Source organism: Emys orbicularis, chromosome 9 (assembly GCF_028017835.1).
Source record: "Emys orbicularis isolate rEmyOrb1 chromosome 9, rEmyOrb1.hap1, whole genome shotgun sequence".
Lineage (NCBI taxonomy): Eukaryota > Metazoa > Chordata > Testudines > Emydidae > Emys > Emys orbicularis.
In genome coordinates, this window is record NC_088691.1 from 37,255,638 (window position 1) to 37,277,717 (window position 22,080).

Genomic DNA, 22,080 nt, shown 5'->3' on the forward strand with positions numbered 1-22,080 from the left:
CAGTCTCTCGTTGGAGTCTGTTTTTGAAGTTTTTCTGTTGTAAGATAGCCACCCGTAGGTCTGTCATTGAATGACCAGACAGGTTAAAGTGTTCTCCCACTGGTTTTTGAGTATTATGATTCCTGATGTCAGATTTGTGTCCATTAATTCTTTTGCCTAGAGACTGTCCGGTTTGGCCAATGTACATGGCAGAGGGGCATTGCTGGCACATGATGGCATATATCACATTGGTAGATGTGCAGGTGAACGAGCCCCTGATGGTATGGCTGATGTGATTCGGTCCTATGATGATGTCACTTGAATAGATATGTGGACAGAGTTGGCATCGGGCTTTGTTACAAGGATAGGTTCCTGGGTCAGGGTTTTTGTTCAGTGATGTGTGGTTGCTGGTGAGTATTTGCTTTAGGTTGGGGAGTTGTCTGTAAGCAAGGACAGGTCTGTCTCCCAAGATCTGTGAGAGTGAGGGATCATCTTTCATGATAGGTTGTAGAGCTTTGATGATGCGCTGGAGAGGTTTTAGTTGGGGGCTGAAGGTGACAGCTAGTGGTGTTGTTATTTTCTTTGTTGGGCCTGTCTTGTAGGAGGTGACTTCTGGGTACTCCTCTGGCTCTGTCAATCTGTTTTTTCACTTCAGCAGGTGGGTATTGTAGTTTTAAGAATGCTTGATAGAGATCTTGTAGGTGCTCGTCTCTGTCTGAGGGATTGGAGCAAATGCGGTTATATCTTAGAGCTTGGGTGTAGACAATGGATTGTGTGTTGTGTCCTGGATGGAAGCTGGAGGCATGTAGGTAAGTGTAGTGGTCAGTAGGTTTCCGGTATAGGGTGGTATTTATGTGACCATCGCTTATTAGCACAGTAGTGTCCAGGAAATGGACCGCTTGTGTGGATTGATCTAGGCTGAGGTTGATGGTGGGATGGAAATTATTGAAATCATGGTGGAATTCCTCAAGGGCTTCTTTTCCATGGGTCCAGATGATGAAGATGTCATCAATGTAGCACAAGTAGAGTATGGGTGTTAGGGTATGCTCTATTTAGTGCATAGTCTAATGATGAATAAAGTAGAAGGTTGCAAGAACAGAAAGGATGTTTTCTTGTGTTAAAGACACTGGGCTGGGACACAATAGAGACATGTTCTATTCTTGGCTTTGCCACAGACCACCTACGTGATAGTGGGCAGCACTATTACAATGCACCTATGCAACAAGGCTAATTTAAGGTTGCCAAGGCAACCTTAGTTCTGGCTTTCACTTACTTCTGAGTGCTTGACTTAGCAACCTTCACTTTCTGTTAAGTCATTTTTGCATGCAATTTCCTGCATGTCTCTAAAAAGGAATTAAAACACAAACCCCCAAACCAGAATTACCCCTACATGAACTATCAGCAGAGTTGGAACCCAGAATGTTTAGGCTAAAAGAATAATTGGTAGCAGGTACTATGGTGTTACTCTCTGTGGATGATTAAGTTTAAGGCCAGAAGGGACTGCCAGATTATCAGGTCTGACCTCCTGTATATCACAGGCCACCAACACCACCCAGCACCCATACACTAAACCCAACTACTAAAATTAGATGAAAGGATTATAGACCACAGGTGAATAGGCTATTCAGAGAACAGGAGACACTGAGGTGCCCCAGTGCCCGGAGTAGGGTTGCCAACTTTCTACTCTCAAAAAATCAAACACATTTGCCCTGCCCCACCCCTCCTCCGAGGCCCCGTCCCCCACTCACTTCATCCCCTCCTCCCTCTGTCGCTCGCTCTCCCCACCCTCAATGAGTCGCTCATTTTCACCAGGCTGGCTCAGGGTGCGGGAAGGGGTGAGGGCTCCAGCTGGGGGTGCAGGTTCTGGGTGGATCTGGGGATGAGGGATTTGGGGTGCAGGTGGGGGGTAGGGCAGGGGGGTTGGGTGCGGAAGGGGGTGAGGGCTCTGTCTGAGGATGCAGGCTCTGGGGTGGGGCTGAGATGAGGAGTTTGGGGTGCAGGAGGGTGCTCCGGGCTGAGACTGAGTGGTGTGGAGGGCAGGAGGGGGATCAGGGCTGGGGCAGAGGGTTGGGGCACGGGAAGGGTTAGGGGTGCAGGCTCCGGGCGGCGCTTATCTCAGGCAGCTCCCGGGAGCAGCGGCATGTCCCCTCTCCGGTTCCTAAGCAGGGGCCAGGCTGCTCTGCGCGTTGCTCTGTCCACAGGCACCACCCCTGCGGCTCCCATTGGCCACAGTTCCCAGCCAATGGGGGCTGCGGAACTGGCGCTTGGGGCATGTACAGCGTGCGGAGCCCCCTGGCTGCCCCTACTCATAGGAGCCGAATGGGGGACGTGCCGCTGCTTCTGGGAGCCGTGCGGACACAGGGCAGGCTGGGAGCCTGCCTTAGCCTCACTGTGCTGCCAACCGGACTTTTAACGGCCCGGTCAGCAGTGGTGACTGGAGTCGCCAAGGTCCCTTTTTGACTGGGCATTTTGATCGAAAACCAGACACCTGGCAACCCTAGCCCAGAGGCATCCATTAGAGAGGATGCAACACACTTTGCCAGTTTTGTGCTCAGCTTTTTTTTATGCAGCATCAGTATTTTGAAAATTGGCTATCATGGTTTCTCTTCCTGGTTATGGAAGGGAGTGTTCAGAATGCATTCAGAAAGGGAAAGGAGTAATTAGGGGCTCCCCTTTATGAAGTGCAGCATACCACCTGTTCGATGAGCAAATTCTGCCAGCTAATGGTTTGCCTACTGCTCATCTGTTTTCTCCCACGTTCCCATGCGGGAACATTTTGGATGCATCCCTTGTGCTCCTAGAAATGCCTGGAGTAAAAACGTGGAGGACACTAATGAGGGCTGTGATAGCGGAGGGACAGTTCTTACTCCTGCCTACTCCGCTGCATGGCCACATAAGCCCTAAGAACAATTTGGCCGTAATGATGTGTTACTAAAGCGTGTTTTCATATGTGTTTTTTTTTTTTTTTTTTACTTCCCTTAAAATAAGATCAGCTTTACTGAGCGTGTTTAAGTAGGTATTTATTCTAATGTTAATGTACTGTAAATCTGCCTTGAAGTTCTCTACAGTGAGAAGTGTAAAGGGAATGAGAAAAAAATAATCTTCTCATCTGTCACTATTTTCCTTGTCTATCATCTTTAAAAAAAATCAATATTATATTTCAAATGTAGTTTTTATTTTACAGCCCAAATAAGACATTTCTCAGTTTGAGAAGACAGTGACTAAATCTCAGCTGTCCATGTTTTTTCAACAAATACCCAGCTGCTGAGAAAAACCCTTACATTGATTCTTGACTTACACGGTCTTTTCTCCATTCATTGGAGAAAGATCTCATTTTTAAACTTATTTGTTCATCTAAAACTTTCCTTATTCAGTGTCCAGTTCATCCCTGTGCAAAAGGCCATCCCAAGATTGTGGTATGTCAGTGAGTGAACTTAATTTGTGCTTAGGTCTTGTGGCTTTATTGTGTGCAATGATTTAATTTCACCCTGAGAGCAGTTATAGTATGTCCAAAGAATCAGGCATGCTCATTCTGTGTTTGTGTGTGTGCACGGTTGGGTGCAAGGCGCACAACCTACCTTAAATCTGAATCTTGGTAGGAGTACCAAAAGTAAGTGTTGTGTACCACAGACTTACAAAATACGAATCTCAAAGCGTTGTAACAGGGTTCGGCAACCTTTCAGAAGTGGTGTGCCGAGTCTTCATTTATTCACTCTAATTTAAGGTTTCACGTGCCGGTAATACATTTTAACGTTTTTAGAAGGTCTCTCTCTATAAGTCTATAAACTATTGTTGTATGTAAAGTAAACAAGTTTTTTAAAATGTTTAAGAAGCTTCATTTAAAATTAAATTAAAATACAGATCTTATCAGTTTAGTGCAGTGGTTCTTAACCTGGGGTGCACGCACCCCCTGGGGCAGGGCCACTGCAAGGATATTTTGCGCCCTAGGTGAAACTTCCACCTCCCCCCCCTTTGCACATTGGTTAATTGAGGGGCAAATCCCAACAAGCCTTTATAGACCCCAGGGGCCAGCCGTGCCCAGGGGCTGCTCCCCAGACCATGTTCCCCCCTCCCCGCCCCCTGAACTCCCCTGGAGGGTGCCCAGCACCCCCGCAAGCCCACCCCACCCCGGTGGCCCCCGCTCCGAGTCCACTCACTGGCTTTGCCGGGCTTGGGCCACTGCAGCAGCTCGGCAGGGAGAAGCCGCCTTCCAGAGGCACCGGAGAGCCAGAGTGTCCTGCTTGCGGCAGCAGTGAGCCCCAGCCATGGAGGAGCTGGCGCGGTGCAGGGGGGCAGCAGCCCTGCAAAGGCGGAGGCACTGCTAATGGGGAGCAGCCGTGCCCCCCCGCCCCTCCTGCCCAGGCTGCGGCCCGGCGCCCCCTCCCTGGGGGCTCCTGCAGCCTGCAGTGGATGCATGTGGGCGCCAGCCCCCATGTGCCCCCCGGCTCCCCCCTCGCCTAGGGTTACCATATTTCAACAATCCAAAGGTGGGGGAGAGCCCCGCCCCCATCCACTCCCTCCCACTTCCCACACCTGACTGCCCCCCTCAGAACCCCCCACCCCCTGCTTCTTGTCCCCTGACTGCCCCCTCCTGGGACCCCTGCCCCTAACTGCTCCCCAGAACCCCACCCCCTACCTAAGCCTCCCTGTTCCTTGTCCCCTGACTGCCCCTCCTGAGACCCCCCCCACCCTAACTGCCCCCCCTAGGACCCTACCCCGTACCTGTCCCCTGACTGCCCCGACCCTTATCCACACCCCCACCCCCAGACAGACCCCCGGGACTCCCATGCCTCATCCAACCAGTCCCCGCCCTCTGACAGGATCCCCAGAACTCCCGACCCATCCAACCCTCCCCCTGCTCCCTGACTGCCCCCCGGGACTCCCCGTACCATGCCCATGCAGGTCAGATGCTGGCTCCATGTGGAGGCAAAACAGGCTGCCGGGCTGCCGCTCGCATAGCCCCTCCCCCGCAGAGTGCTGAGGCAACAGGAGGGGGGGAGCTCCGGGAGGGGCAGTGGCGGCGGCTCACACTTCCGGGAGCCGCAGAACCTGAGCGCGGTGAGAGGGGAACTGGGGGGCGCGCCTGCCCAGGCTGCGGCCCAGTGCACCCCCTGGGGGGGGTTCCTGCAGTGGATGCATGCGGGTGGTGGTCCCCGTGCGCCCCCTGGCTCTCCCCTCGCCATGCTCGGGCTCTGCGGCTCCCAGGAGTGTGAGCTGACGCCGCCGCCCCTCCTGGAGCAGGCTCAGGGCCCCGTGCCCCGGCAGCTCACACTTCCCGGAGCTGCAGAACCCGAGCACGGTGAGGGGGGAGCCAGGGGGCACGCCTGTCGCCGGTCTGGGGTCCCGGCCGCCGGCCCCGCTCAGCCTCCTGCCGGCCTGGGGTTCCGTTGCCGACCCCTGCATTATAACATGGCCAAATCAAAGCCAGTTTTTACTGGAACATTCAAAAAGTATCTCTCATCTATGATGATCAGTTCCCAGCCAAATTCCTACTTTAACTTTAAAACCATATATTACTAATATTGCACTAGAGCAATGAGATAGGGAGGTCATAGATTCGATTTTATTTAAACTCAGCTCAAAAATGGTTGTGCTATTTGTTTCTGATCAGGGGTCAAAATTCACTCTCTGGCAAAGACAAGAATTTCAGCCTAAGAGAAGAAAAGTTCCGAGACTGAAAACAGGCCTTAGAATGGAAACCATTAGGAAACTGCATGTTACTAATGTTCCAGTCATACTGATAATTAATTCTTTGTTACAGTTCTTTCCTAGTTGTTTAGAAAATGCTTAATAAATTGTCACTGAAATTAAAGTACTGGTTTTTGTCTTATTGCTTTCCTGTTGCTGGTAACCAGTCAGATTACCTATAGTTAAGGCTACGATTTAGTCACGGAGGTTGTGGAAGTCCCAGAATTAGTGACTTCCAGCGACCTCCATAACTTCAGTTTGCGGTGGTTGGGAGCTGCACGGTCCCTGCTGTCTATGAGGGCAGGGAGCTGCAGGGTACCCCCGGTGCCTCTGGTGGCCCCCTGGAGCTCCAAGCCCATGGGTGGTGGGGTACCCCACAGCTCCCGGCTGCCATGGGTGGTGGGGGAACACCGAGCTCCCAGAGCTCCAGGTGGCAGGGTACCCTGCAGCCTCTGGCTGACATGGGAGGTGGGGGCACCCCACAGCTCCTGGCCCCCACGGGCAGCAGGGAATCCCTGGAGCTGCAGGTGGCAGGGGTACCCTGCAGCCCCCAGCTTCTGCAGGCGGCTCCAAGCCCTCTATTTCGTTAGGGATATTTTTAGTAAAAGTCACAGACAGGTCACGGCTTCCATGACTTTTTCTTTTTTGCCCATGGCCTGTCTGTGACTTTTACTAAAAATATCCAAGACACAATCCTAGCCGTACCTCTGAAGCATAAAACAGAACACCGAAGATAATAGAGACAATGGCATAAATGTACCCATTGTAGAATGCCAGTCAGTCGAGTTCCACTCGGGATTAATTCACCCAAATTAGAAGTTTTTCCTTTGTAGGACTTCAGGACTGAGTTTCATGTTGTTTTATTTTGTGGGTCTTAACTTGTTAAATAGTAACAATTATAAAGGAAAACCCACCTGAAAATAATATTCGTTTGATATGTTCTTTGCTCTATTACCTAACTGTTATAAATGCCTTGAAGAAGGTCCATTAAATAAAGATATTATTTAGTGAGCCCAGTATACAGTGCAAAAGGCAAAGATTAACTTCATTAAATCAGTCTTTTCACTGTTTCCATCTGAGCAGCAGGAGTGCCTAGGCAAGTAGATTTCACTGCATGCTTTCTTTTTTGCTGTCATTGGCAATCCTTAAATTATTTTCGGTCACCCCAATAACACTTAACAGAACTCAGTTGATCAGCTTTGTGAAACACAGTACTGTCCAAGATTTTTAACAGTATGCGAATATAGGAAGGTGTTTAAGTAGTCCAGTAAAATACCAATACAGACTGAGTGTAATATTTTTATTAGTGCCACAGAACACAGCTCTGCTAGTCTGAAGGGAAGAGAAATTTTTGGCCATTTGAATTACCTCAATTTTACCTACTCTGTGATGTTGCAACACAGAAAAATAAACCTTTCTTTTCTTGTTAAAGCCTTTGAAGAAATAATTAAACTTAGTTTACTTTTAAAATTTAGTAGCTAAGGAACTGAATTTTTTTTTTTTTTTTAAAGAAATTGAAAAAAAAAACGTTTGTGTATATGGTGCAGTAATACATTAAGACCTGATTTATACTGCATACCATTACTGAACATTTTTTGGTCTTTAATAACCAAATCAGTATGAATTAAATTGCATTCTAATTGCCTAAACATCCTATATTTTTAAAAGCCTGTTTATGGAGCGTACTCATTCTTAACAGGGTAAATCCTTAAAGCTGAAAGGCCTGCATTAAAATGAATATCAATGGGGCAAGCCTGTCATCTGAGGATTATAGAATTATAACTTCTAACAATTTACAGAATAAGACAACAAACTGGAGATTTTGTGCACATATTTATGTATTCTTTTAAAATAAATCCTTGATTTCATTTGCAGGATATGCTGTAGCTTAGTCTGTATTAGACAAAGCACTAGATGTCAAGGTGGGTTAAAAAGCATTTACAAATTCATCTGTGATAGTAATGCTCATCTACAAAAAAAAGTCTCTGAAAATAGTTATGTGCATTCTGTATCTGCATTCTTCTGTGCTCTTAGTATCCTTGCAAGTAAGTAATAATTACATCCCCTATATCGGCCAAATCTAAAATAAATACACACAAACACAGTTGAGTTATACCTGCGTGGGTGGGATATGGAGAGACAAGGTAGGTGACATAATAACTTTCATTGGACCAACTTCTGGTGGTGAGAGAGACAAACTTTCAAGCTTACACAGAGCTAGCTCTTCTTCAGGTCTGAGAAGTGTACTCAGTGTGTCACAGCTAAATAGAAGGTGGAACAGACTGTGTAGCATAAATATTTGTAGTTGTATGTAGTGGTCAGAGGGTTATAGATTGTGAGACTTTTGTGAAAGATGTTTTGTTTCTTGCATTTTTAGAGGAAGTAGATGCCACTGTTACGTTTTGCTTCTCTTTTCTTCACATTGCGGAGTTAACAAAATTTTGCCATCTGAAATGGAATCTTTCATTGTTGGGTGAAATACAGAAACTCTGAGCTGAGACTCAAATGCATCATCTGATGATTCCCTTGGATCCTTAAGGTTCTTCATTAGACACCCAAACACACATACATGGGAATTAGCATGGGGGTTGGCCCCCAAATCAGTGGTTATCTGGAAATTTGGAGAGAGGCTATGTCCCCCACTTGTTCTCATGGAGTCTGAAGAATCCCCAGGAAGCTCCTGTAGAGACATTTCCATGGGAGAGCAGAAAGCATGATGAGATACTGATACTACTCCCTCTCTCATTCTCCTGCTAGCCAGCCAGTCTGGATCTCCTGGGCCTTTCACCTCTCTTTTTGCAGAAGAGGGTGGGGGCATTGGGAGGGGCCGTTTAGTTCTTAATTTCAAACGTTCTGTCAAAGACCAACCAAATAGGTTATGAAACACTAATATAATTCAACCTTGATTGATTGATTAATTATGTATTGGATTTTGCTTAAATGAGTAATTGGGATTTATGATGGGAAGAAGCTCCATTAACCTCCCCCTTGAGAGTTTAAAAAAGCAAAAATGGATTAGGGGGCACTGTATCCCAGAATACACGCAGCAGAAAGATTGCTTTAGGAGTTGGAATTCATTTAGAAAGGTGAATTGAATAACTTATTCAATTTCTAACAATATTTTAACTTCTAGAGTGACAGTATTGCAACATTCAGTCCCCCCCCTTAGTGTGGATCATCTCCACACTTCATACTGAGCATAACTGACATTGAAACGGATGTGCAAAACCACACCGCTCTGTATGCTAAAAAAAATTTAAAGATTTATGGAGTTTGGATTTTATATGATCAACATTGTTTTAGAAACCACACCAAGTTTAATTTAAAAAGAAATGCTTTGGAGAATTGTAGCAATTGTTAATTTCATTCACAAGTTGGCACCATAGATAACTTTCACTAAAATCTGTAATTAAGTGAATTAAAATAAATCTGAAAGTAGATTTAAGAAAACAGCTTTATAAAGATAAATAATACATTCTTTCCTTATTTCTTTACTCTGCTCTCATCTTTGCAGATTAGAGATACTAAATCATCAGATCAAACAACAACACTCTTGCATTTTCTGGTTGAAATCTGCGAAGAGAATTATCGGGACATCTTAAAATTCACAGATGAACTGGAACACGTTGAGAGTGCAAGCAAAGGTAAGCATATAGATCAGATACCTAGAGTAGTTTTTATCTGTATTGGTATGGAATGCTCTCAGGACATTTAATTTTAGATTGTAGGATTATGTAATCTCTAAACATTAATAATCCTCATGGATTTTTCTTCTTCCGGTTGTTTATTGACCTGGGAAAAGGTACAGGGAGTGGTTGCTTTGAAGTGGTGTGAGGTAACACAGCACATTACAGTGAAGTACTTTGAACTTCACACAAGGGGTTTTGTAACACCAGCATCCCAATAATGTTCAGCTCCCCATTAACGGTTTTAAAGACTTGCTTTATTGTTCACATCTATAATCACAACAATCACAATAATATAGTCAAATCTCCCTAAATCATTATCTAATTCAAATTGCAAGGAAACCAAGACATCTTAATTTTAAGACAGGACAGATAGTCAAGTCTTCAGAAGTATAAAAATTCCTCAAATTAGTAGTCATTGGACATTTTGAAGGATTTTCACATGACTGTTTGGATAGATGATGACTGGGGATTTGAAACCAAAATGCAGTTTTACTGGTCAGGTCTTTACCCATGTATTCATTCACATTGTCAGGGTTTTTATTCAGACAAATACTGCCTATGTTTCTGAATGCTAATGTTATTGACGAACAAGTAACAACAAAACACTTCAGTCTCTGCTCGGAGGTAACTACTATAATTGGTGTTACACATTTACAGATATTTTGTTCCATGTTACAAGTCTGTGATTTTTGATGCTATAATCAAGGAAACAATATGGGCTACAAAGACTTAGTACAGAGATTTTTTGTTGTTGTATTTTCAATTGTTCAGTATTATTAAATTAGTAAGTATCTGTGCTTCAAAAAGATACCAGAATTCAAAAAGGCTGAGATTATGCGCTCTATCATTTTCCCAGTAAAACAGATAAAAATACAGGTCAATTGTCGTTTGTACAATTTATTTAATTAAGAAACAATTTCCACTGGAACTAAATAAAAAAAGCTCACATTTAGTCCAGCATCTTTAAACAATTTATCTTTACAAAACGTAAATGTTAGGTCACTTGCCTGGTTTTTAAACGTCAAAATTGTCCTGAAAGATCTCTTGCACCCTTTAAATACTGGGTCAAATTCTGAGGTGCTGTAATCAGTGGAAGTTTGCTTGAGGAAAAACTGAGTGAGGAACTCAGAGCTTGACCCTTACTGAATCTGTCTTGTATGTTAATACCCAACATTATCATAATTTAACATGAAAACTATTCCAACTGTTAAATAAGGAGCATTTAAAATTGTAACCTGCCACTATAGGGTCCAATTGTGCAAACCTTTCTGCATTTATGTAATGTAACTCATATCTGTCAGTGCTGGTAAGAGTGGGCCATAACGTTGTGTTAAAAACAAATATTCAAGAAACCTTCATGAGGCTAAGTCTCAATGAATGTCATTTAGGTTTTTAAGTTACTTTTGGAAATTTTACCCTTTATCCCAATGTTTGGCAGAGAATAAAAGCCACCTCTAATTCTTTTTCACACAGTAGGTATTGTACTGCCATCAATTAATATTGTTTTAAAGTTGATTACAGTGGTGTCAAAAGTTTGATCTGTTTAAAGTGTGGGGAACAACTGTTTGTTTGTTTGTTTGTTTTTTCTTATTTCAAATATCAATGTGGTAAATGTGGATAAACAGTGATGTATTAATGGTGACAATTGGTGAGCATGTACCTTTCTGGGCACTAGCACTTCTACACAGAATTAAAGATCCCAATTAAAATACTGATATCACAGTCATAGGGTCAGCTGTGCTTTAGACCTCTTTTAGTTCCTGTCAAGTACACAGGTTTTGCTACTTTCCCCCCTTATTGCCTTACATGGTAGACTGGATCTTTGGGCTGCAGCTTTTCTGTTTACCAGCTATGTTAACCCAACAGGCCCAACTCTCTTCACAGTGGTGTTCTGGCACCACTGCAGCACTGTGCTCTACACTCCTCCCCCACCATAGCTTGGGGGCAGGGTTAGAAAGCAGCCTTGGGGCAGGGCTCATTATAGTGACTCAAAAACAGCATCTTCAAACAAAGTATGATTTATTCATGGAAAGATACACAGTATGCAGAGTAAAAAGCCAATAAAGGCTTATGCTCATATTTCTCTTTGCCTAAACTTTAATCTTTCCTTGCAAGCTTTGGTACGTTCTGTTCAGTCCAACTACTTCCATCTCTGGGTTGGTGATAGAGAGCCTGTTTGCTGCAGTTTCTGTGTATCTTCCTCAGTGTGTCTCTGTCAGCCCCTAGAACAGCCGCTGACAACCCACTCAAGTTCCCCACCCCATCCCCTCACACTTCTTACCTAGACCACCATCATTACGATTTTAGTAACCCCTTGGATCCCAGGTTTCTGGAAAGAGAACTTGCCAGCCTGGTTGGAGTCAGGGAAGGTATTCCCCAATTCATAGTTTCCATATTGTTTCCTTAAGTATCCTTGGTATCCTCTAGACTGTACCTTATCTTTTCCAATATTTTGTTCCCTTCCTAACAGCCTTTTTTGATTGAATTCCTTGCAGTCAGGCAGAATAATAGCAAACTGGTAAAGTGAAGTGCCTAAAATATTTATAAAAAAATACACATAATTCCCTCGTTTGCCACAATAAGCAAAATAAAGCTAAACATAAAACATAGTGTGCCATGCCAAAAGCCCTCTGAAGTGTAAATGATCTGATCAGGTACACTCACAATAACAGTGCTTCTTCCATCTTTATTCTATTCTTTTGTTTACTTAAACTGGGTCTTGCACTGGTTAGTCTCAACATTTTCCTCCCCTCCCCCCAATAAAATTGTTTCTTCTTGTATGCATGTGTTAAATTTCAAGATAAAAATATTGCCTTTGTCTGTATGTTCATTGACATATTAATACTTTGTTTAATTTCATTGTTATATATGTGTGTGATCTTTGATTCTTTCTTATATCTTATTAGTGCTGCCTGATAACTTAGTGTTTGGTGAATTTTATTATTGGCCATTCTGTCCCCTTTAAATATTTTTTGCCCTTAATTCTTGTCTGTACAATTTATCATACAGAGCTTCTTTAAAACCTGCATGAGACCAGATTTGCAGTCTCACTTCGAGAACAATCTCTACTACATTTGGAAATTGCCCAGTAGTTATTGATATCCATAGATCTCCAGTACCAATCTTTTTGAATATGTTCAGCACTTAAAGGAAATAAGTAGTTAGTGGGGGTCAAGAGTTTGTTAAAGAGATGTGGGTTTTTTTATTCCCCCCTTCCTTGTTTCTTATGTTTTGGAAACAACTTCCCATGTTCTTTCTGGAGATATCATATTTATGCTGATTTTTGTTTGTTTCTAAATATGTGGATGTTTATATAAGAACTTGGCATCAGGTTTCTCCAAATATGTCATGTGTAAAACCCAAATTGTTAAATTTTCATTAGTGATTGTGTCTTACAAAAGTCTTAGCATTTTGTAAAGTATTGAAGGGTTATTATAAAAAAAAAAATGTACCATGGCCTTAAATATTAGTTCTTCTTCGAGTGATTGCTCATGTGTATTCCACAGTAGGTGTGCGTGTTCGCCACGTGCACCGGTGCCAGAAGTTTTTACCTTAGCAGTACCCATAGTGGGGGAGCCCCACTGCGACCCCTGGAGTGGCGCCTCTATATTGTGCTATAAGGGGCGCTGCGCGCTCCCCCCACCCTCAGTTCCTTCTTGCCGCCAGTGAAGGTAGTCGGAACTTCGTGCTTCAGCTTTGCTGTAGCGCCTCTAGCCTTAGTGGTACTATTCTTCGACCGTAGATAGTTTCTCTAGTTAGTGGCTGGGCTCGGGGCATGCCCCGTGCCCCAAGCTTCAAGTCGTGCGACTCCTGTTCTCAATTTCATGCCCAGAAGCGATCCACACTCTGTGTCTTCGCTGTCTGGGTGAGACTCACATAAGTGAGCGTTGCAAAATTTGCAAATCGTTCAAGCCTCGGACGAAGCGTGAATGAGATATCCGTCTCTGGGTTCTACTCATGCAGTCGGCATTGGGCCCGGCACCGGCGCGCTGACCTGACCCGGCGCCAGACATCGCGTCCTCGGTGCGGAGCGAGGGCCCATCGACCAGTCGGCACTGCTCCCCCGCTAAGAAGCAAGGGAAGACCCAGCGGTGCCGAGACAAGGATGGGGTGAGGCCGGGCCCGAGTTGGGTAGCCCACGATCCCCATCGGGACCTAGACCTCCGACTCGCGCTGAGCGGAGTAGTCTGGTCCCGTCCGCGCGTGCCTCTCCTCCGGTAAGGACACCGTCGACGCCGGAGGCAGCACAGGCAGTGTGTGACATCCTTGTCCTTCCGGTGCCGGGCGCGCCGCCTGAGTCGGGCCCCCGGTCCCGAGGCAAACCACCACTGGGCGCTCACCAACCATCTCCAGCCAGATCCGAGGTGGAGATGCCTGCCCGTTCCGAGGGGCCTTCCTGTAGTCCACCACAGACCTCTACTCCGTCGGCCAGGTCGCCTGAGAGCGGGTCTCCGGAGGCCTCCACTGCCCAGAGGGGCCGCAGGCACCGTGATAGAAGGCGTCGATGCTCCTCTTCCAGCCGGAGTGATAGGAGTAGTTCTCGACGCTGTCGGCACCGCCACTCATATTCGAGTGTTCGCCAAGACAGATGCCAGACTCGGAGCGCATCCCGACCGTTACTGGCACCGAGGCGTCATACCCATGGTCGCCAGAGGGATTCCAGAGACAGTACCTCCGACATATACATGTCGTCGTCGTCGAGGTCCAAATCCCGAGGTCGGCGCCGACATGGCCGGGACAGTTCCAGCCGCTCGTACGGCATCGTAAGTTCATCGGTGACCTCAGCCTCAGCTCCCTGCCGTCCCTCCCCGGGCCGCATTGCCCCTCAAGAGCAAGTGGCTGGGCTAGGACCCCATACGGGCCAGTGGCAAGGGGCGCCCTTGCAAGGACAGCAGTGCCAATGGGCACCGTGGCCCCAAGCGCCCGCACTGGCGAGACCCCGTTCTGTGGCAGGGGCATCCCAGGTCCACTCGGCATCCCCATCTCGGCACCGAGATCAGTCCTCGGGCACCAAGCCACAGGCACCGCACCCGGCCCCGGGCGCGGGGTTTGAGCTGACGGTACCGCCCGACGCCCTGGAGGCAGCACCAGTCGCCTCGTCGGCATCGGATGAGTCTATAGTGGCGCTGCCCCCTGTCTCTCAGGAGGACTCTAAGGCTCATCAAGAGCTTCTTAGACGGGTGGCCTTGAATCTCCAGCTCCAGGCTGAGGAGCTGGAGGAGCCATCGGACACTTTGTTTAATGTCTTGTCCTCCTCGACACCGGGCCGTGTGGCCTTGCCTCTTCACCAGGGGGTAGCCAATATTTCTACCGGACTTTGGCAGACCCTGGCTTCCCTGGCGCCCATTTCTAAGAAGGCGGAGCGGAAGTACTTCGTGCCAGCAAAGGGGCACCAGTACTTGTACACTCACCCAACCCCAAACTCGCTGGTGGTGGAATCCGTTAACCACCGTGAGAGACATGGCCAGCCCACACCCACCCTCAAGGATAAAGATGCCAGGAGACGAGACACCTTTGGGAAAAAGGTTTATTCATCAGCAAGCTTCCAGCTCAGGGTGGTGAACCACCAAGCGCTGCTGAGCCGGTATGATTTTAACTTGGGGGGTCTCTGCTGAAATTTGAGCCTCTTCTCCAAGACAAGGACAAGAGGGAATTCAAAGCCTTAGTCGATGAGGGTGCGGCGGCGAAAGCAGCTCTACAAGCGGCTTCGGATGCGGCGGACACAGTGACCCGTTAGATGGCCTCGGCTATTTCCATGCGAAGGGTGTCGTGCCTCTCACTCTCCGGGCTGTCTGCGGAATCCCAGTCCCTCATGCAGGACCTGCTCTTCGACGGGAAAGCCCTGTTTGCGGACCAAACAGACACTCGTCTGCATGGGATGAAAGACTCCCACACCACCCTGCAGACCCTAGGCCTGTATGTCCCGCCACCCAAGGACAAACCCAGGCCTCAGACCTTGGCTCCCCCAGTTAGGGGCAGATATGAGCCCCTGCCTAAGAGGCCAAGGGAGCAGAGGTGTCGATCCCAGCGCCAGTCCCGTTCGGCCCCACGACCTGGCCCCTCGAAGGGCAAGAGGCGTTTTTGACTCTTTGCGGGGGGCCACTGGGCCTGTTGCCTGGGAAGCCCCCCAGTTAATAAAGTTGGTGTTTGGCAACCGTTTACCGGCCTTCCGAGTGCAATGGTCCCATATAACTTCGGACCGGTGGGTCCTCAGTACCATCTCCAAGGGGTACATGTTGCAGTTTGCCTCGCCCCCTCCCCACCATCCTCTGTCCTGGGAGGTCCCTGGAGACCCGGAGCACGCCCTCCTTCTAAACCAGGTGGCGCGCCTCCTCACCCTGGGCGCGGTGGAGAGGGTACCTTGGGAATTCCAGGGCAAGGGGTTTTTCTCCCGGTATTTCCTGATCCCGAAGGTGAAAGGCGGGCTCAGGCCCATCCTCGACCTGCGGTATCTCAACCAGTTTCTGGTCCGTTGCAAGTTCCGTATGGTGTCCCTGTTCTCTATTATTCTGTCCCTAGACCCGGGGGATTGGTTCGCGGCCCTGGACCACCAGGATGCATACTTTCACATGCATATTTTCGAGGGTCACAGGCACTTCCTCCGTTTCCTGGTGGGGCAGGACTACTACCAGTTTATGGTCCTTCCCTTTGGCCTCTCTACGGCCCCCAGGGTTTTTACAAAATGCATGGCAGTGGTGGCAGCCCCCCTCAGGCGGAACGGGCTGCAAATCTTTCCCTACCTGGACGATTGGTTGCTCAAGGGCAAGTCTCGATCCCAGGTACAGGCTCAGGTGGAATTCCTCCTGGCCACTTGCAACAGTCTAGGCCTAGTGGTAAACAAGGACAAATCCACGTTAGTCCCGGCTCAGCGCATACACTTCATAGGGGCGCTGTTAGACTTGGTAGTGGCCACGGCCTCTCTCCCCCGAGACAGGTTCGACACGCTCAAAGGTCTCATAGCTTCAGTCACGGCCTTCCCCGTGACGACGGCAAGGGTGTGCCTTCAACTCTTAGGCCATATGGCGGCATGCACCTCGGTGGTGCGGCATGCCAGACTCAGGATGCGGCCCCTTCAACTTTGGTTGGCCTCCCAATACTCCGAAGCCAGGGACGGCCTGGACAAGGTCGTCCCACTTCCACCCGCGGTGGTGGCCGACCTGCAGTGGTGATCCCTCCCGAGCAATATGTTGCAAGGGATTCCCTTCCGAGAGGCCCCTCCCTCGATACATCTGGTGTTGGACGCCTCAGACCTGGGGTGGGGAGCCCACGTGGGGAGCTTCCAGACCCAGGGCAGATCGTCGACCTTGGACTTGTCCCTGCACATAAATGTCAGGGAACTCAGGGCGGTGCGCTTGGCCTGTATAGCCTTCCACTGGTATCTGCGGGGGAAGATGGTCAGAGTCCTCACGGACAATACGACCGCGATGTATTACATCAACAGACAAGGGGGCACGAAGTCCTCGGCCTTGTGCCAGGAAGCCCTAGACCTGTGGGAGTTCTGTATAGCCCACAACATCTCCTTGAGGGCCTTTCACCTACCCGGCACGCGCAATACGCGAGCTGATCGCCTGAGCAGGGTTTTCTCCCAACAGCACGAGTGGTCACTCCCCAGGGAGGTTGCCAGGCAGCTCTTCCTAGAGTGGGGCACTCCCCAGGTGGATCTTTCTGCCACCAACCAGAATCGCTCTGCCCTCAGTTCTGCTCAAGGGCGCAGGAGGGGGCGAAGGAGCAATATCGGACGTGTTCCTGATTCCATGGTCAGGCTGCCTGTTCTACGTCTTCCCGCCCGTCCCCTGATAGGCAAGGTCCTACAGAAAGTGAAGACAGACGGGTGAAGGGTTATCCTGATAGCGCCGGATTGGGCCCATCAACATTGGTACGGGGCCCTCCTACAATTCTTAATGGCCCCTCCTCGCAGACTACCGCTCCGACCGGCTCTCCTCTCACAGGAAAGAGGATCCCTCCTCCACCCCAACCTGGCTGCGCTTCACTTGACAGCGTGGCTGCTCCATGGTTAGACGAGGAAGAGGGGAGGTGCTCTGAGGATGTTAGGCAAGTCCTGCTGGAGAGCAGGAAGCCGTCCATACGACGAACCTACCTGGCCAAATGGTATTGGTTTTCCACGTGGGCGAGGGAGAGGGTCTCCTCCCCCTCATCCGCGTCGCTCCAGCTCATCCTTGATTACCTACTGTCCCTTAGGACCCAAGGGCTGGCGCCTGCCTCGGTCAGGGTACACTTAGCAGCAATTTCGGCTTTCCACCCTCCGGTGTCTGGTCAGTCGGTATTTTCCCACCACATGACTTCCCGGTTTTTGAAAGGTCTGGATTGGGCATTCCCTTACGCCAGACCCCTGGTCCCGCTCTGGGACCTGAACCTAGTCTTGTCCCGCCTCACGGGCCCCCTCTTTGAACTCTTGGCCACGTGTTCCTGGTCCCACTTATCATGGAAGGTGGCATTCCTGTTGGCTATCACCTCAGCCCGCCGGGTCTCGGAGATTAGGGCCCTGACCTCTGATCCCCCGTATATGTCTTCCATAGGGACATGATACAGCTCCGCCCACACCCGGCCTTTCTGCCGAAGGTAGTCTCGGCTTTTCACATGGATCAGGATATCTTCCTACCAGTTCTCTGTCCTAAGCTCCATTCTTCCAATGAGGAACGACGCCTACACATGCTAGATGTGCGTAGAGCGCTGGCTTTTTACCTAGACCGGACCAGGCCATTCCGGAAATCCCCATAGCTTTTCATTGCATGAGCTGAGCGCATGAGGGGGCAACAGGTTTCCACCCAGCGGATCTCCCGCTGGATCACCTCATGCATACGCACGTGTTACGACCTGGCAGGGGTTCCCCCGCCTCTTATAGTGAAGGCTCATTTGACGAGAGCTCAGGCCTCGTTGGCTGCCTAAGTGGCTCATGTCCCTATCCAGGACATCTGTAGGGCTGCTACGTGGTCCTCTGTCCACACCTTCTCATCGCACTATGCGATCGTCTCCCAAATGCGGGATGACGCTGGGTTTGGTAGGGCGGTACTCTGCCCTGGTAACCCTTAAACTCCTACCCACTTCCATCAGGTATAGCTTGGAGTCACCTACTGTGGAATACACATGAGCAATCACTCGAAGAAGAAAGGACAGTTACCTGTTCTGTAACTGGGGTTCTTCGAGATGTGTTGCTCAGATGTATTCCACATCCCGCCCTCCTTCCCCTCTGTCGGAGTTGTCTGGCAAGAAGGAACTGAGGGTTGGGGGAGCGCGCAGCACCCCTTATAGCACAATATAGAGGCGCCACTCCAGGGGTCGCAGCGGGGCTCCCCCACTACGGGTACTGCTAAGGGAAAAACTTCCGGCACCGGTGCACGTGGCGAGCACGCACACCTACTGTGGAATACACCTGAGCAACACATCTCGAAGAATGCCAGTTACGGAACAGGTAACTCCTTTTCTGGTGTAAGTATTTAACTAAATATGAGTTAGATCAGGAGAGAACTTGATCCCTTACTGTATGTTTATCATGCACTGGGGGGTGGGGGAGGCAGTACATGAAATGGGCATGGGGGAATAGTATAAATTCCCAATTTGATTTACTTTAAAATTATTATATTCTGATTATGAAAATTACTTCTTGAGAAATTCTATATATAGAATATAGGCAATAGCAACATCATCTGTATGACAGTATATAATTTGGCTGTGCTGCTGCACAGTCTGTCTGACATAATTCTGTTCATCCATCCACCAAAAATGTTAAAAGTTTATTAAATCTTTACAACATTAGTGGTTCTCATGACAAACAATGTGGAGTTGTGAAATAATGTTGGCCTGATTTGCATAAGAAGTACTGTTTTCTATAAGAAACAAAAATTAAAAGCTGAAAACTTAGATAACCCTGTATTTTAAAACCCTTTTTATTTTATTGCCAGCCACTGTGGTCTTTATAATGGATTGGTCTATCTGTCTCCTTAACTATTTATTATATGTATTACAGTTAAACTTAATATACTTCACAAAAATTAATTTAGAGTTTATACAATGTCTGGTTTGAGAGCACTGAGAACTGAAATCCCATACATCCATGGAAGGGATGGAACATTAGCAATGATTGTGCAAGGTTTCCAACACCACTGTATTGAAATGTATTAACCCTGGCCCATAGGGACCATCCTTAGGGCTTTTAACTATTAGAGAGTAATTCATTCTCCATATTTCATATGAACCTTGAGATCTAATGACTATACTGGAAGAATTCCAGTTATTCACAATGAGGTTGTGGACATGTGTTAGGAAATGTACTGGAATCCAGAATTCACTAATTAATAAATGTACATAGGGACACAGGAATTGCCATACTGGATCAGAACCAAGGGGTCTGTTTGGTCCATGACCTTGTCTCTGACCGTGGTCAGCACTAGATGCTTTAAAGGGGAGATTAAGAAACCACTTAGTAGAATGGTGTGGGTAATTCTCCGCGTGCCCCGCCCCCCCACTTTAGAACTCCATCTTAATCTTTAATAGCTAAAGATTGGCTTAAACCTTGCAGCATAAGGGTCAATATTCCTTCCAGAATTTGTCAGCATTAACTATAGCAACACTGCATATTCTTGTTATCCAATCACTTTTTGAATTTTGCTAAACTATTGGCCCCTACACCATCCTGCTTCCTGTGATAATGAATTTCATAGTCGTGTTTTTTGAAAACATATTTCCTTGTATCAGTTTTTAAATGGTCACCTTTTCAATTCATTGAATGTCCCCCTGTTTTTTTCATTATGGGGCAGTGAGATCAGAATTTCTTGATCTACCTTTTCTATTCATTCTATACTGTATTCATTATTATGAATTAATTCATTATTTTATTGTATCCCCTGTTATTTGTGTCCTAACAATCACTATCTTTTATTTTCTTTCCATATGAGAGTTGATACCCCTAATAATTCTGGTTGCTCTTCTCTAAACCCCTCTAATTTTGCAATAAAATATGTAAAGTATTCTTAAACAGTTATCTTAGTCTTACAGAATCAAAAGCTGCTGTCATCGTGAGTTTTGAATTACATACTTTTTGGCTATTCAGATATTTAAACTGACATCTGCTAAAGGCAGTGTCTCCTATATACTAAACTTTTAGAATCCATAATAAATATGGTTCATACTCTTGGAAGATCAGGAATTTATGTTATAAAAATTAGTCACAGTACATAGCAATATAATGAAAACTGCCTAGTGGGTTGTATTCATATTGCTTCAGGGGAAATATTGCATACATTCCTTTACTTCAGTAGTGTACAAGCTGATTGCCCAGAAAGCTTCCAACTAAACTGGTCACTGTCCATATTAACTCTAATATTAAAGAAAACTCACTCATTCACTCACTCACTCACTTTCCACAATCCAGGGTAGGCAAGGTGATTTTTAAACAAATACAGTAGGCAGTGTTCTATGTCCTAACGCAACCTAGGCAAGAGATTACCATTTTCTTACAGCAGTGTTCATTTTACTATAGCCTGCTGTTATTTGTTAGCAACTTTTTTGCATCAATTACAGATTCTAATAAAATGTGAAAAATGCTGCCTTAGAAAGCTACCAATTTTGTATTATCAATTCAGTACTTGTACTGTAGTTACAGGGGAACCAAAGGAGAGTTATATATTTGACTAATGTCTTGCACCCTTTTTGCATACAAAAGATGAATCTTACAACAACAAAAATCCATTTGGGCTGAGTTTCTAAATCTGGAAATGAGGGTTTAGAAAAGGGCTAAGGAAGTCTTAACTATAACCACTAGCACACTTTAATATGCTGCTGTATATATATTTTACTTACTAATATTAGTCATGTTATGTAACAATTACACATTGCATTGACTAAGAATAGCCACCTCTGTCAAAATGCATTCAGGTGTTAGATGCAAAAAGCATGTTTTCTTCATAAATGATCATTTTGTTTTCTTCCTTCTGCATTTGCTGTGCCTATATTGAGACAACAGTTTTCAGTGGGGAGTTCTGATTAAAACTCTTGGCCCAGTGTAGACCTCTATGATCTGTTCTGTACTAAGTGTGGTTTCGAAGAAAAAATATGCTAACAGTGTATAGTGCATTTTAGTGAAGTACATTTGATTATGTTTTTAGTGCTAGTTGTTGGAAAAGTAGAAGAACTGCAGCTTTTGTCTGTTTGAGAAAGCTAATTAGGGGCATGCTGGGAAGAGCACCCACTCTGTGAGTGAGTGAGTTCAAAGCATGAGTGAGACAGAAACAATATGTTTGTATATCAATTTCTGTTCAACTTTCATCTGCATGTATACATCACACCTCTGCAGAGCACTGATCCCCCAAGGTGCTCAAATGCAGATGAAATAGAAGCAAGAACAGGTCCATGATTCATCTTTGTCTGCATACAATGCACAGTCTGTGTGATACAATAACTTGAAAAAGTGAAAGAGAAGACTTTCTGCAGTCAGGGTGGTGGGACGACGTTTTTGGAAAGTGATGGGTACTAGCAGTATTTCAACATTATTAAAACTATTCTCTCAAATTTGTGAAACCATGTTATACTGACAAGTGCTCATAAGAGTTCTGTGAAAAGGTGCTTGAAAAATTCCATGTCCGCTGGAATTCTCTTGCATTTCTTCTAGTAGCTCCTGAAACCTTCAGATGTTTCTTGATCTTGTCATCCTATGGGGATTTATCTGAGTTCTCTCATATCCCACTGATAGTGTTTCAGATCATTATTG

At 46.7% G+C, this 22,080-nt stretch overlaps 1 protein-coding gene across 1 annotated transcript in view; it reads left to right on the forward strand.

Moving 5' to 3' along the window:
- Positions 1-22,080, forward strand: part of DIAPH2 (diaphanous related formin 2) — a 908,304-nt gene that overhangs the window by 454,270 nt on the left and 431,954 nt on the right. Inside the window, exon 22 of the mRNA XM_065411177.1 lies at positions 9,182-9,311. Within this exon, the coding sequence (XP_065267249.1) occupies positions 9,182-9,311 (130 nt within the window). The remainder of the gene's footprint in view (positions 1-9,181; positions 9,312-22,080) is intronic.